Source organism: Halyomorpha halys, unplaced genomic scaffold (assembly GCF_000696795.3).
Source record: "Halyomorpha halys isolate HHAL.00 unplaced genomic scaffold, Hhal_1.1 Scaffold1069.1, whole genome shotgun sequence".
NCBI lineage: Eukaryota > Metazoa > Arthropoda > Insecta > Hemiptera > Pentatomidae > Halyomorpha > Halyomorpha halys.
The window spans coordinates 343,806-359,926 of record NW_027107452.1 but is presented as its reverse complement, the minus strand read 5'-3'; the positions used below and the strand labels follow the sequence as shown (position 1 = coordinate 359,926).

The window sequence follows — 16,121 nt, the reverse complement described above, 5'->3', positions numbered from 1 at the left end:
GGCACCTGAATTCTATTCGCTCTGTATTCTCGTAAGAGAAAGTATTCCGAGCGGAAGTTTTATCTGATAAGGTGAAGTTCTAACTGCCATAAAGAGATAACTTAATATGGAGTGGGAAATAGAAGATAAATCCTGCAGACCCAACCATTAATTTTTGTATGTTTTATTATCAATTTATTCGTAATGTTTAATAAAACATAAATGATGGTATAAGAGAGAGGTAACAGAGATAGTGAAGAAGTATAAATATTTAGAAATTAACCATCACTGATAAAATGTTACATGAACGTTTTTAGAAAAAGTCTAACGCCAAGTAGGTTATAAATAGAGGAGCAATGGTTTTGGTAACAAACATATTCGTTTATAGGTGACGTACTGGATATATCAGTAGGGTTTCGTTGTAATACAAGAGCCATTAAAGAGAAAAAAGTCAGTTATTTCACCTCAATTTTTTATTACAGTAATGAAAGCTATGTATAATTACTAATCAAAATCGATGAGTCTGGTAAGTAAAGCTCGCAAGAATACACAATGACGTATTTTTCAAATATTAAAAAAAAATTTTTCTTTGGAGATTCATATCATTAAAACTACATACAAAACTCGACAACCTAACAGGACATTATTTAAAGTATAATATATTAGCTAAAATATGAGCAAAAGTAGAGATATTCATGTTCAATAGTTACCGAGAAACAGTTTATAAAAAAGTAACATTTCATGAAATATATACTGAAAAATCAGTAGTTGGTGGATTTGTTATAGGAAATCATTATCTCAAGAACCATAAAATGTACAAATGTCTATTAGCATTCAAATTAAAGCTAGTATAATGGGCAATAAAGTAGTTTACGAGTTTATCCTTGTAGGAGTAGTAGTTTTCATGATATTTGCTAAAATAAACTAATTTATAGTTGTTCAACATAATAATGTCATATGCAAAATTCATATTCATATGCAAATATCATAAAAACTACTACTCCCGCGAAGATAAACGTAATAAACTACATCATAGTACATTCAACTATCTTTAATTTGAGTGCTGGTAGCCATCTGTACATCTAATGGTCCCTGAGATATAGTTTTTCACAAACCAAAAGTTTTGTCCGAACAACTAGAAATCTTGTATCTTGTTAATTTATTTTGTCAAATATCGTGAGAACTATTACTCCGACGACGAGAGATGTCATAGACTACTTTCTAGAAATATGTACGTCTCACGGTTCCTGAGACAAGGATTTCTCGCAATAAATACAGTAAGTACTGATTTTTCAGTATAAATGTCATGAAATGTTGTTTTTTAAAAAAGTGTTTTGATTTCACTTTAGAATCTATAAATAATAAATCATCCAGCCCTCCTGAAGTACTCAAGCAATGTTTTTAAGCCTTCTCTCTAGCTACAAGGGCTGTACATGTATCTACACTGGTGGGTCAAAATACTTTAATCATGTTGGTTGTTCAGTAGTTCTACCTGCGGAGACCATCCGCTACAGTCCTCCCCCACATTCTCTGTGTTTTCCTCCGAGTTATATCCAATGTATTTGTCATTAACGCTAGCACATGAAGTTAATGGCTCCTTTATTGTGATCTGTAGTGATTCTTACTCGAACATCAAGGCTATTCAAAATTTCGCACAACTCCATTGTTTTTCCCATTATAACTTTAATTAATAAAACACACAAAAAAGTAAATTTCCTGTGGGTTCCCAGTCATGCAGGTATAACGGGAAAAAAAACTGACTGACACAGCTGCCAAAGAAGAATGCACCCTATTTCCAGTGTCTGATTGTAACTTGGTGCTATATGGTTACCATAAATCGGTTCTGACCCAATGCAAAGAAGCATGGCACTTTTTGGTCCAAGGTACCTGAAACAAATAAAATGAAAACAATACTTGGTGATACTTAACCTCTACTGCCAATTATCGAAAATCGCCGTGAACAATGCATCATAACCCGACTCAGGATTGGACATACAAGATTGACACACAAGCACCTTCTTGAAAGAAATCCTTCACCGACATATTATAGTTGTTAATATACCCAGACGATGGAGCATATCCTGAAACACTGTTCGCATCTGGAATTATCAAGAACGTCTTTTGTCCTCCGGGGACAACGTCAAGCCTTACTGCCAGAAAATTGGAAGAATTTGTTTAAGTTCCTAAAGAAGAACAACCTGTATCGAGAAATGTAACCACGAAATCCAGAATACGGTGCCTCTAACCCTGTAGTTATATATGGCACCTAAAAATTAAGCAAATAATAATAATAAAAAAAAAAAAAGTGTATGTCGAGAACTATTAAGCATAAGCATCATTACTAAGGCTCACAGTTTAGAAAATTTACTCTACTTTTAATGATGTTCTGTTAGGTTTTCTAGTATTGTCGGTGATTTCAAAGATATGGAGCTCGGAATGAAAAATTTATTTTTTTAAATATTTTGAAACAGCCACCATTTTGCATTCCCTCCAACTATGCTTGGTAGACTCATCAATCTTGACTAGTAATTATACATGATTTTCATTAAAGTAATACAAAATTAAGGTAAAATATCTGAATTTTTTTTCCACCGCGTTCTTGTACTACTTTTAAGACAGGATTTTGGTGCAATTTCATCTTTTGTTCTCTTGCTTTAAATTCTTCCTAACCTCAACAGAAATTCGAGGTATGGAAAAGACTTTCAAATAACACTACTTTTGCATTTGAACTTTTTGAGTTTTTTCTTCATAAAATTTCACTTTTTACTTATTTTTGGCTAAATTTTGATTTTTGTTGCATACAATTTGATGTTTGATCTAAATATTTCATATTTCACAATCCATTTTTATATATTTTTTTCCATATTTAATTTATAGTTGAATTTGACCACAAAAAAAACATATAAACGCAAGTGAGAAATATTCTTGAAACATTATTAATCAGTAGGTTTGGTTGACTACGTAAAAGTCTCTCTAGAACAAACTTGTCATAGAGAACTGAGAAGTGTAATTGTTTTTTACTTGGATTCCCAGTCCACTTCTAGTCCTTCGTTCTTCCGTCTGACGTTTTTGTTGCTAGTGGAAATTTTAATTTTTTTGGTTTATATTATTATATTATAACACCTCTGTATATTATTTACAAAAAATCAATTGGTCTGATCAATATAAATTTTACAATATACATACCTATTTATTTTTAATCATATTTTTTAAAGTTGTTCTACATTGACTTGTTTCTTGTTAATTTTTGGGTAGTAGTGTATTCGTTTGTAGATACATAATTGAAAAACTAAGGGGAAAACATAATATGTCAAATTTTAGGAGAAATAAGAAGTAATTTTGGTTGGAGAATATTTTTATATACTCTTTTCTACAGAGTGCCTTAAATATTTTTTTATAAAACTTAAAATAGAGGTACTTTTAGGAATTTGAAAAATTGAACTTCAACCTTCATAATAGGAATATAAAATCACTTAATACAATTAGCTTCCTCATAGCTCTTCAATTGTGCTCAAAATTATAGGCGGTCGATCGGTGTAGTTTAGTATTTATGAAAGCTTGCATAAATGTAGAGAGTATTTATCGAGTTTAGTTTGATTCAAACAAGGTTAGGTGAGATTTCCATGCAGTAATAGTATAAATTAAACTATTAAGTTGATTATTGCAGGATTTAGATATTTTACACACATTTTGAGTTTTTGCTGCACGATAGACTTCGGGTTTTTTACTGTACGTTTTTCGAAGTTTTCTGCACAGAATTCGGTCTCTATTTATGTTCTATAGTGCGCAATTCTGAGATACTGCATTTACTCACAAATAGAATGCACTCACAGGATTTTTTTTATAAAGAAGCTTTTTAACAAGCCAAAGAACAGTCTTAACTTTATGTTATATTTGGAAAAAGATAGAGAATTACTGTTCTTTTTTACCTTATAGTTCAATGAACTACATTATAAAAAAAAAATTAAATTTATTAAAAAATAAAAATGTATTCTTAAACCTTAAAATATAGGTAATTATGTAGCTACCTAGCAGAAATTGTGAGTTTTTTGCGCCAATATGCATTCACCTAAATATGTTTTCGAATATGAATTTGAAACGGAGCACATACCTACAAAATAATGCGTGTTTTCGTTCTTCTTAGCATTAGTCCTTGCATATGTATATATTATTTCTTTCAACAAAGGTTCAAAGATAAATTAAAAATTTCACATCGAGTCTTAAACACTGTCTTAATTAATTCAATAGCGTTTAATCATTACTGTACATTTCATCATTAATGCAAGTTTTATCATCAGAGTCAAGTTTTTTTAGATATAAAAATTACATTAAGCGACCTTAGCAGTTATTTTAATTATTTTCTTTTTACGAGATTGGGAAGGCCGAAATATTCCGATTATCCAACATGAAATTAAATTCAACCTGCCCAGGCCGGATTCAAACCGACGCCGCTAACGATACTAGAAACCTAAGTGGTATCTGAACGCACTTGACAATAGCTTTCCACGTCACTTTTACATGAAACGTATATGTATTCCGCTATCCATAAAAATAAAAACATCATCATCTGAAAAAAAAGGAATAAATACTTTTTTTTTTTATGTTGTATCAGGGTGCAATATGAAACAGGGTCATAATATTCCTCAAAATCTTTATTTCATGTATCATATACATTACTGATCCCAGGACGTCACTTAAAGCTTTGAAGCAAACTCGACTGTTAACATCTATATAGTAATGTTCAAGATATTCAGCGCTCAGTAAAAATACTACCTCTACCAGAAAACAAAAGTTTTTTAATCTTATCTGTTGTGCTGCAAAATGTAGAACGTTTGGATCGATACGGGACATTTAGCAAGCTTTTAGGAAGACTTTTTTTTTAAAAACGTTTCACCCTCGGCAAGAAGTACCCCATTGTCGTAGCAAACCCTCTGTTACTTCACTGCAATATTAATGGAACCCTAGAAACCGCTTAGACAATCAACTTTGTCTCTCAATTTCTTTTAATGTCTGATGCTTGTAGAAATTAATCTTGAAAATAAAATATTTATTTATTTGTTTTTTTTACTTTAGAGAGTCATTTTATTAACGTTGAAGACATAATCAGTGAGACAAGACTAGTCAACAAATATTTAAGTCGAGATTCTTTTTTTTTCAGAAAACCAACTGTCCTACATAAACAAAGAACTAATAAAAAAAGGAATATATATATAAACTTGACGTTCTTAACTAATTAAAAAATAAAAAGATACATCTCACCTAATTTAATTTTAATTATAATTTATCCATCGGTAAAAGTTCATGTTAAAAAAAAAAATCAGTGAAATTAGGAAGAAAAAAATAAACTTTATTATCAACCAAGAAGCAAAAATCCTCAAGTCTTTGTGATTTAACGTTACAATAACCCAAGAATAAGACCAATAAAAAAGTAATCCTTTGGTCCACATTCCCTGGCTTTTCTCGGAGACAGCAAGAACGATTGTTTTTCTGGTTTGGCATTAACGTCATAGATTATCCCAGGATTTTCTTTCGATCTCCTCATCAGACTACAATAAATTATTGGGAGAGGAGGGTACAAAGTTTAAAATTTCCTAACAATTTCGACCGGATTTCCCAACTTGCCAAAGGCCTGAAGAGTATTCCCTGAAATTTACCATTTTTCTAAACATTTATGGAAAACTGATCTCTCCAAATAACGTTTACCAAGCTATTTTGGCTATAACCTAATAACCACTTTTAACAAGGTTAATAGTTATTAAGGTTTTAGTTATAATTAACGTTTTACCACAATTTGAAGAAGCTTCTCAAATTTCTAAAATTTATGACAACAACCTAGGGCAAAATTTGGGCCAGATTTTCCTATTTTTAAATTCAAATTTTATGTATTCACAATGCAGATTACGCTATGTATAATGAAGCTTAGTAATTTTTGTAATCCAATAATGTTTCTGATTCACGATAATTTTTATAAATATAAAAATAAATTCATAAGAGAAAGATTTATTTTAGTGAAAAGTGGTGCAATTATAGGTCACTTTCTGCCCAAAAAACATAACTAACACTGAAAGGTTCAATAACAATAGATAACAATAGACAATAGATGATATGTTGAAAATAGTGAGCACTGACTTGTACTGTTAGTACACATATTCAGATCCTAGAAATGAACTTAAGAATGAAAACATATAATCAAGAAAATGTGATATACTCACTTATTGATCGTGATGGAATTATTTTTTTTACAGTTCAATATGTATGTGATATCATGAAAATATTGATGATTTTGAAGGTTGCGAAAAATAAAACAAGGAAATGATTACTGTAGAATCCAGGTTCTAGTGGGTACCAAGATGTCATCAGCTAATCCAGGGTTTTAAAAGAAAAAACTTTCTACAATTATTAACTCCTGTAGGGGCTTCAACTTGGTTAAACCTTGTACCACAAAACAGTGTTTTATTTTTCTTTATCTACAAGGAAATAAGTAATTTTCTGTTTGGAAATACCTATGAATATTATTTTTTCTATTCAGGACCCATATCTTTGAACTATCGGGCATTATAAATCAAAATACTCTTTGAGGGATCTACCATTCCAAACTTAATTTTGTATTATAAGCATACTCTGCACATCTTCATACTTGGGAAAGTTTGTTTTTGGATTTTTTTTATGTACTTTAAATTATATTATGAGCTGGTGTGGATAGATCATCACCTGGTCTATAGTCTGCTGTCTATCAGATGATTAAATACAGTACTCTTTATTGCTAAATGGGTCTTTCAATGAAGACCATGCTAGAAATTACCTCTAGAGTTCTAAAGGGCACCAAACTTTAATGGCTGACACAAACTGCTACCAGGGTGAAGTACATCTCATTAGTTGATGCCTACTACATCACCCTACCTCAGTTATATAGTTATTCTTGAAGATTTATTTTTTCTTTCGGATCCTAATTCATTGGCTTGCTGTTTACATTTGTTAATTTATGTTTTCTTAATTATTTATTGCTTCTTATTATTATATCATGGTCATTTAATATTGATTGCTAAATTTGAAGAGAAAAAAAAGACGATAAACTTTGTATGAAATCTTTTAACAATAACCAGTTCTAATACACAAGTGCTCCCATAGTTTTATGTATGTATTAAACTCTACATTTACAACCCATTCTTTTTTCTCTTATCTTATAAAGAGGCACTCGATATTTTTACAGGGATGATGAGTGCTTAATTACATGAGATAATCAACATAATATAACTTTATGATTTATTGTGGTGAAACTAGATAATATTTCTGGATTGTTTTAAAAATGTTATTTGAATGTTGTTATTTTTTTGTGAGTAACGAACAAATAAAAAAATATGTAGAAACTTTTTTAATTATATTCTTACATACTACCATCCAATTATTTCCTACATAACTCTACTTTCTTTCTCTTTTTCCTTAACTATGAATCAAAACATTAAATGAAAACAATATATTACTTACACAATATTATTACATTTGATAGTACCTATATTGATTGTGGAAGTTATTTTATACAATTTTAATCAGGTTAAAATTTATCTTATTTTTTTTTAATAACTTCAAACAACAAGATTCAATTAGCTGAGACTGTAAGTAAAATAAGATTCCATTAAAAAAAAAAAAGTATTACTAAGTATTTAAGAACTGTAATGTTAGCCTAATGATCTATTAGTTTTAGAGAAGTACAAACGGATGATGACTGTTGTGATTCTAGGTCAGTAATAAATCAACTCTAGGTTAAGATTATTTCTTCTTTAACCCTTAGATGCATGATTTTTAAATTAAGGGTTATATAACAACATAAAAATAATTTTAAAAAGCAAAAGTGGTTTATATTCTTAGAAAATTTGAAAAATTTAAATGTTCCTTGAGAGGGATGCCTTGCATTTGGGTTATTATTCTGTCACGAATCCAATCATGGAGTATTACACCGGGAAGGGAAGGGATGGCCATGCAGGTTGGGGCATAGGTTCCAGAGGGCACGGTTCAGAACGTTGTGGGTTTGATTCCCGCCTGGATCAGTTAATATTTACTTTTCGGCGGTCCCAAAAAATGAGTCTTGACACTCCCATCTTGGTTAGTACGCAGTAGCAATTCCGTAGCCAGGTATTGGCAAAAAGGACCACTAGGCCCACTTGTTCCCCCCCCCCAAATAGCAGTAACAGTACCTGTACCACACCAGAAACATCTCAATTGTTTCTGATTTGAAATAGGCAGAGTTTAAGATATTTAAAAAGTAATTTCATAATTTATTAAGAATTGGTTATAACAACATTATAAATAATACAAAAAATTCTTAATTATAGGTATACATAAAATTATCAAAATATATACTCAATACATATTTTGAATTAAGAATTATGAAAATCATAAAAACAATTTTATTTGGTTCCATTAGACATAAATTTACATTCTTACATAGAAAACACATTTACATTCTGGTAAAATTACAGTCTGCCAAATTTAAATGTAACTTAAAATGAACAATGAATTCAAGTAAACAATTTTATGGAACATTATAAAATTTATCCAATTAAAATTGTCTTAAAAGTAAGTAAAAAATATAGATAACAAAGAAAATCAAACTAAAGCTGCAATTTACTTTTTTAAAAAATAAATTAGTGAATAAATCAAATATAGGAAAGTGTCTGAGGATAACTAACTCCATGATATCCCATGGAAGGAACGTGACTAATCTCTGTGGTAATTAATGACCAAAGCATATTTAGAGGCACTCCTCCCATTCTTATTAATTATAAATATATAATAAATTAAGTAAAATTTCCTTGAAGCATATATTCATAATAAAGACCTTTCCGAGTAAAGTGGAGAAATCCAAATGACAAGTTTCTGAGGCCAACTTACAAATAAAACCTGTATAACAATAAATCTCTTCTCCTAACCCAAGAGCTATTGTTATCCCAACAGAGGGACAATTAGTACCTAGAGGTGTCAAGAGACTGTGCTGAGATTAAATAATATAAGGTGTCCCTCCAGAAGAACACTATACATACATACATGTAAGGGTTAATCAGAAATTTTTTTGGAATAGTAATAGCTTCATAAAAATTCATACGACGTAGTTGTCCAATTCATACTAATTTTTTTTCATGCATATTGTTATAGTCTGAATGCTTATATTGTTATATAAATATTGTTATGGTGAAGTGCAAAGCATTGATTACATTGATTAGTTTGAGTATTACTTTAATTGGTTTACAAATAATCAATATATAATATGTTTTTACATTTAGTTGGTTACAAATAATAATATTTGTGACATATTTAGTACATTAGTAAAAAAGTGTCTACTGCACATATTGCAACTTTGCAGTGCTAGGGTAAGGGTTGGTATTTGTTAGCTGAGAGTATGTGTAAGATCATTTTGTTATTAATTCCTGTTCAAACAGTTCAAACAATTTTTATTTGGTTCCATTAGACATAAATTTACATTCTTACATAGAACACACATTTACATTCTGGTAAAATTACAGTCTGCCAAATATTTAATTGGTTTGTACATTTAATTGGTTACAAATAATAATATTTGTGACATATTTAGTACATTGATAAAATAGTGTCTACTGCACATATTGCAACTTTGCAGTGCTAGGGTAAGGGTTGGTATTTGTTAGCTGAGAGTATGTGTAAGATCATTTTGTTATTAATTCCTGTTCAAACAGTTCAAACAATTTTTATGTGGTTCCATTAGACATAAATTTACATTCTTACATAGAACACACATTTACATTCTGATAAAATTACAGTCTGCCAAATATTTATATATACACATATTGCAACTTTGCAGTTCTAGCTAAGGGTTGGTATTTGTTAGTTGAGAGTATGTGTAAGGTCATTTTGTTATTAGTTCCTGAGAAAATCACACAATGGCCAGCACAAGGGGTAATAACATACTTTATAGATAAAAATTTCAAATGTTTAAAAAACCAAGAACCAATTTACTATAAAATTGAAAATTGAAGGTGAAATCAATCCCCTAAGGATCGTATCTTCAAAAATTTATATTCTTGATATATTAAATCTTTATTAAAGGATTAGTGGAGTACCTCAGTGAGTAAAGGTAATGTGTTACTAACTCCAAGGACCTGGGATCAAATCCAGCAGTGGCAGATAATTATTTATTCTGTTACTATAGCCATGAGTCAACCCGGTGGGTTTGGGAGCCCTCCGGGGTCCACCCAGCCTCATAAATTGGGTGCTCTTAAATGGGGAAAAATCTTGTAGTTGAGTGAAAAAATCATCTCCATGTAAGAAACAGAACTTCAAGAAACAGTACTTCCTTACAAAGTATTGAACTCCTGACCCTTCATATGCTGTAGCAGTCCAGATTTTCATTTTAAAAGAATTTGTATAAAGCACTCAAATTTCCCATGATTGTTATCATTCAAAAACTACTGAGTGTGTTAAAATTATTTGTTTATGTATCAAATTACATTGAATTCTTTTAAAATTAATAGCATGAACAATAAATTATCTCTAGTATTTTGAATTAAGACATGTCTTTAGAATTATTGTTAGAATTTTTAATACTTATACTCAATCAGTGTCTTATTGTAAAATGTATACTCAGGCTTCATTTATAATATATATCTAATAATAGTATTTATGGTTTACAGGTGAGAAGGTTATCAGAACAAGGAGGCGAAGGTGGAAAAGGTCCATCGCCCATGGAAGCAGCATTTTTAGCCACATTGTCACAAGCACCAGCACCATCTCCTGGAGGCCGTCGTCATTCTGTTGTCACCATATCAAGAGCTCCTCCAACTTCTATTCTTTTTGGAAGAGATAGGAGAGAATCTATTGCTGCATTTGGAAGCCGACTTCCTCCTAGATTCCCAAGGAAGGATTCAACACCTAGTTTGTCTGGAAGCAGTTTCAATCTTCAGTTGGATATAATGGATGATATTGCAGAAATAAAAGCAGCTCGAAAAGTGAAACTAAAAATGTGGCAAACAGAAAATGAAGAAAAAGTATGTGAAGTTAGGGAAGGTGCTTCTGTTGCTAGATACCATCAAAAAGAGAGTCGAAGATTTTCTGATGTAACAGGAATAGCTCCATTGAAGGATCAAGCAGTGTCCCGTAGGAGAGCATCTGAAGCTCCTCCCCCAGGGACGAGCCAACCAACCACTCAAAGTGGTATAGTGTGCTCTAATAATGACCTCATTACACTGATGTCTTCTTTGACATCATCAGCCCAAGAGATAACTGAGCCACCTCAACAACCACCACAACAACCACCCATCGAACCCCCAAAACCTCCAAGTGTCATTGATGAGAAAAGAAATTTGCTAAAAAATAACCGTTCAAACAGTTTTGATGTTTCCTTGCTTCCAGATTGCACAACTGTTGATGTGATTCAAAAAGGTGGGCCTAGCAATTGGTTTCTCAGACGTCACATGCCCATGGCTAACAAGAAAGGGAATGACAAAAGTGATACACAAACTCCTGCAGATAAACCACTTGAGAGAAAATCTGGAAGTTTGAAAACAACTGCAGAAAAAGAAAAGGAAAAGCGCAAGGATAAAGTGGTTTGGGATAAGCCATCAGGATCTGTTGTGGATCCTCAGGTCATTGGAAGTGCTATTGAAGTCTTTCTCAACAAGAGAACATCAGAAACTCCTGCTCCATCAGCAGCACAGTCCACTGAAAGTTTGAAAAAAAATCAAAAATCATCTTGGTTTTCTAATGAACCTAAAGAATCTGATGAAGAAGTTTCCTGTGACAATTCTATTTGTTCAACCCTGAAAGACCTTTTTGTCAAATAGCTATAAATTTTGCCCATAATCATTTATGGGAGGATATTTCTTGATGTAGCAGTTAATATGCTTTACATCTAAAACAATCATTATCAGTAATATTCAAGAGAGGTGATTGGAACTTAAAAAATGAAAAATAATAGGATCTATAAAAAGAGAAAATAAAAAATTAGGAATTATATCTATTTCATGCCAAAAAAGATATTTTCTTAGAAATAATTACTAAACAAAAATTTAATAAACTTAAAATCATCGATAAAATCATAACATCTGGCAGGATAATTAATGCCTTAAAAACTACGATTGTTAGACAGAACAAATGATTTTCCCCTGAATTATGAACTGCATTTTTAAAATTATAAAATGATTATGATTGAAAATTATTAATTTGTTTGAAGAAAATCCACAGCTAAAAATAAATTCAATAAAATAATTTAAGGAATAAAAAATTTGGGGATTCAAGTGTATTGATAATGACACATTTTGTGTTAAATCTGTATACCTAATGGTTAGATAAGGTTTTGAAGTCACCAAAATATATAAATATATACATATTTTTTTATCTTTGTATTATGTAGTTTTATTAAACTTGATATATTAAACCTAGTGTTATCCAAATCGTTTAACTAGACAGGATTGAAATTTGCAAAGTAGGTTTGAAAACAACCATTAAATTAACCTTCTATATAAAATAGTTTGTCATGTGACAAAATGTATCAGAAAAGGATTTAGGAAAACGTTTATGTTTTTGAAGAAAAATTGAAATGAACTGCATAATATTTATTAAATCATATCTTTACTGTAAAAAGTGGCTGTAAAACTCATATTTATATTAAACCTTCATAGGACGCTGGTTGATAAATCAACCCCATAAATATCTCTGGCTTGTTTGTTGGTTTTTAAAACTTGAGGTTGTATTTATCTTATTTAATATTTCAAACTGAAAGTAGAGGCCACTAGTGATAGTAAAAGGTAGGAGGAAGATTTTCACAATTTCAACCATTGTACTTCAGATGTACAACTGTTTTTTATTCTTAATTGTAGGCTCCTCTTTATTGGATTATTTTTCTCCGCTGAAATTTGAAGTATTGTTTGGTAGATATATTGATTAAATATTTTTATAAGAAAATTAATTATTTATCTCTCTTTCTCACTTGTTATGAGGTTTTAAAATGAGTTGTTGGTGGTAAAGGAATTCATTTGATCATAATCAATTGCTTTTAGTTTCATTTTCTTACTTTAAAAAAATCAATCCTTTTTATTAATATTTAAAGTGATAAATTTAAGTACATTCTGTTTCACTTCCCTTGGTGAATGACTCTTCTTCTCAGTAGTAAATGAGTAAGATATAAGTTTGGTGTTACAGAAGAGATTTGCCTGTTTACACTTCTTCTTCAATCTCTCTTCATAAATGGATTTTAAGATTCTTTCCTTTAAAAAAATTGGTTCACTTTTATCCTCATTGAGCTTATTTCTATTTTTGGTGTATAATCTAAATAACCTTCTTGAAACTTACAATCTCCTTTAACTTTCTTCTGAATTTTTGTTATGCTTCTTCTCTATCCCATTCTAAATCATATCCTTGTTTTAAGAATTGCTGAAGTTTTAAAAAAAGAAGATATCCCGGCGAGAACTTTATTGTACTATGTTCTGTATTATTATATTCATTATATTTTTATTTTATATTCCATTGCCAGTTGGTTAATTAATTTTAATTTTAATAATTATGAATTTTATTAATTGAAAGTAAAAATCCATCTATATCTATCTGAAATGGTCGACTAACAAGTGGATGTATTTCATGAGTGGTTACCACTAAAACTTATGATGATATAAATTGACATAATTTGAAATGGATAATTTGTAGGACATAATTTCAAATACAGACCAATAGCTCTTCCTGATCTAGATTTATTTTTCTAGCAGATTCCAGAATACTGATAAAATTAATCTTATCCTGATTTTTAAAACAGTAAAGTAATCTTAATTCCTCTGCTATAAAATTGCCAATAATATGACCATAAAAATGCATATATTTTCTCAAGCAAGCCTAAACCAAACATTTCTGAAATATAAATCCTTTCCTATTATTTAAAATTTTAAATCTGACATTACCATCTATTTCTAAATGTTTTTGCAGTTTTAATTTCTTCTTTAAAAGCTTCTTGGTCAATGATTATTTCTTCTAATTATATTGAATTAATTATCTTCTAATTATGATCGGCTAAATATTCAAGCACAGAATGTCTGGATTAAGCATTGTAAATTATTTTAAAATTGTAATTTGTATAATTTTCTGATGGTTTATGATATGCTAGAACTATGAACTCCTTTACATCAAATAATATTGCTAAATCTTCATCTTTTTGTAAAAAGCTAGAAAAAGCTAGGCATTGAGCTTTCCTTAAAACAATCTTGATACTCCTCAGATAGATTTCACACTTTTATTTAGTAGATTGAACAGTGGCACTAATCTGTGTGATCTAGGATCAATAAATTTATGATATAAATTTATTTTATGCAATAACTGATGAAATGATAATTAATCTATTTAAGGAAGATTAAACTCTTTAATTAGAAGGTTATAATTTATTGGATAAACTTTACAATTTTCAATCACAAGACCTAATTTTTAATGCAAGATTTGGAAAAACCACATTTTGATCATTTTAATTCAAATCCTTCTTGTTTCACAGTCTCAAAAAATAATTTTATCAGCTCCAAATAGTCATCAAATTTTATAAAAAATAAAATATTATCAATATAATTCACCCAAAATGCTTTTAAGTTGTATTCTCTAATTATTCCTGCCAATACCCTTTTATTGCTGGTAAGTTCTTAAAACCAAAAGGTTGCACCTTCCATTGCCAATTACCTTTTCACAAAATTAATGCAGTTTACTTTTGATCTTTCATTCTCATTTTTTGGCATGAAATAAAGTAATAAACCCTTTGTAGTCCCAAAAAAAGTGGAATTTGCATGCTTCTAATACATATGAAACCATTAATTGTCATTCCATATGTAACCAATTAAATAGAGATAAAATTTATATTAAAAAGACAAAATATATATCTAATAAAACTAGATTAAAATAGCTCTTACTCTATCAACAGTAGTAATAACTTCAATACTTGTTGTTAGATAGGTGATCGATGTTCCCCAACATGAGAAAAAATATTTAAGATTTTAATTTTTTTTTTATAGTGTATAAATAATTATTCTCTTTTAGAATTTCAATACATTCTCGAATCTTCTTTGTCAATAATTCAATCAAGTTTCTAAATTGTATCGATGGCAATACATTATATTTTAAATAGTACTTACATAATATTCATAATTCATCCTGTCAAAGGAAATACCTATATTTATGTGTAAATATTAACAATTCAATACCAAAATTATAAATAATGTTGATGTGAAAGAAAGGTTTAATAAGTAGATAAATATATAACCCCTATTAGTACCTATTTTTGTTATCTAGTAGAAGTGAAATAAATTATGTATTTATTACATTTATGTATCCAATCAGTATTGGGATAAATGTATGTGATATTTGTGATATGTTCGAAGTGAAGCACAAAGTGTGATAATCACACTAAATAAAATGGAAGCACAGGAAGGAATAGTGTTTGCTATACATTTATGCGAAGACAATGTCCTATGATATTAGTGAACCCTGAATTATTGTTTTTACCTAGTTTGTGTAGTTTTAATACTATATTTGATGAACAAAAGAAATATTAGATGTCAAATTCCTATTTAAGTCTTTGTATAATATTGAATCATGCTATACCATTTATTTTTTTAAATATAGTCTTTAATATTGTTCAATTCCTTTAATGTTTATTGTATGTAAATAATAAATGTAATAATTGTATTATCAGAATGGTAATTATACAGTGCAATTATCATTGTTATTGTCTGTTATTAGTTATGTCCTCCATTCATAAAACAAATTTAATGATAAACATTTATAAGGTTGAAAACAAAGAAGTTCAAGTTGTGATTGATAAGTTATCAATGATTATTTAAATAAGTTATGATCTAAAGTTCAGACATACTACCTTTAGATAAAAAAGTAGGATTTATAAGTATTGCCTCTTGTCATGGCATAAGGATGTTTGTTTAAGGTTTCTGAGGGATTTGAAAGAGTAGTAGTGCTAGAAAAAAGTAGTGCTCTGGAATTCAAGTGTGTTTATAGGTCTTCTGATATCACGCCTTCTCATAAACCCTGATTTGAGTTGAAATAGGGAGTGGGAGAATGTTTTTGAAGAATGGGTTATAATGGGAGCATGGTGATAAGACAAGTAAGGAGATTTGAGGACACATTTTACTATTCTG

General features: G+C 29.8%; 1 protein-coding gene across 1 annotated transcript in view; it reads left to right on the top strand.

The window, feature by feature from the left end:
* The window catches only part of kairos, a gene marked incomplete at its 5' end in the record, with an annotated part of 21,647 nt that extends 5,975 nt beyond the window's left edge, over positions 1-15,672 (top strand). The window contains 1 exon segment of the mRNA XM_014432529.2: positions 10,641-15,672. Within this exon segment, the coding sequence (XP_014288015.1) occupies positions 10,641-11,789 (1,149 nt within the window).
* Positions 15,673-16,121: the final 449 nt, after the last annotated feature.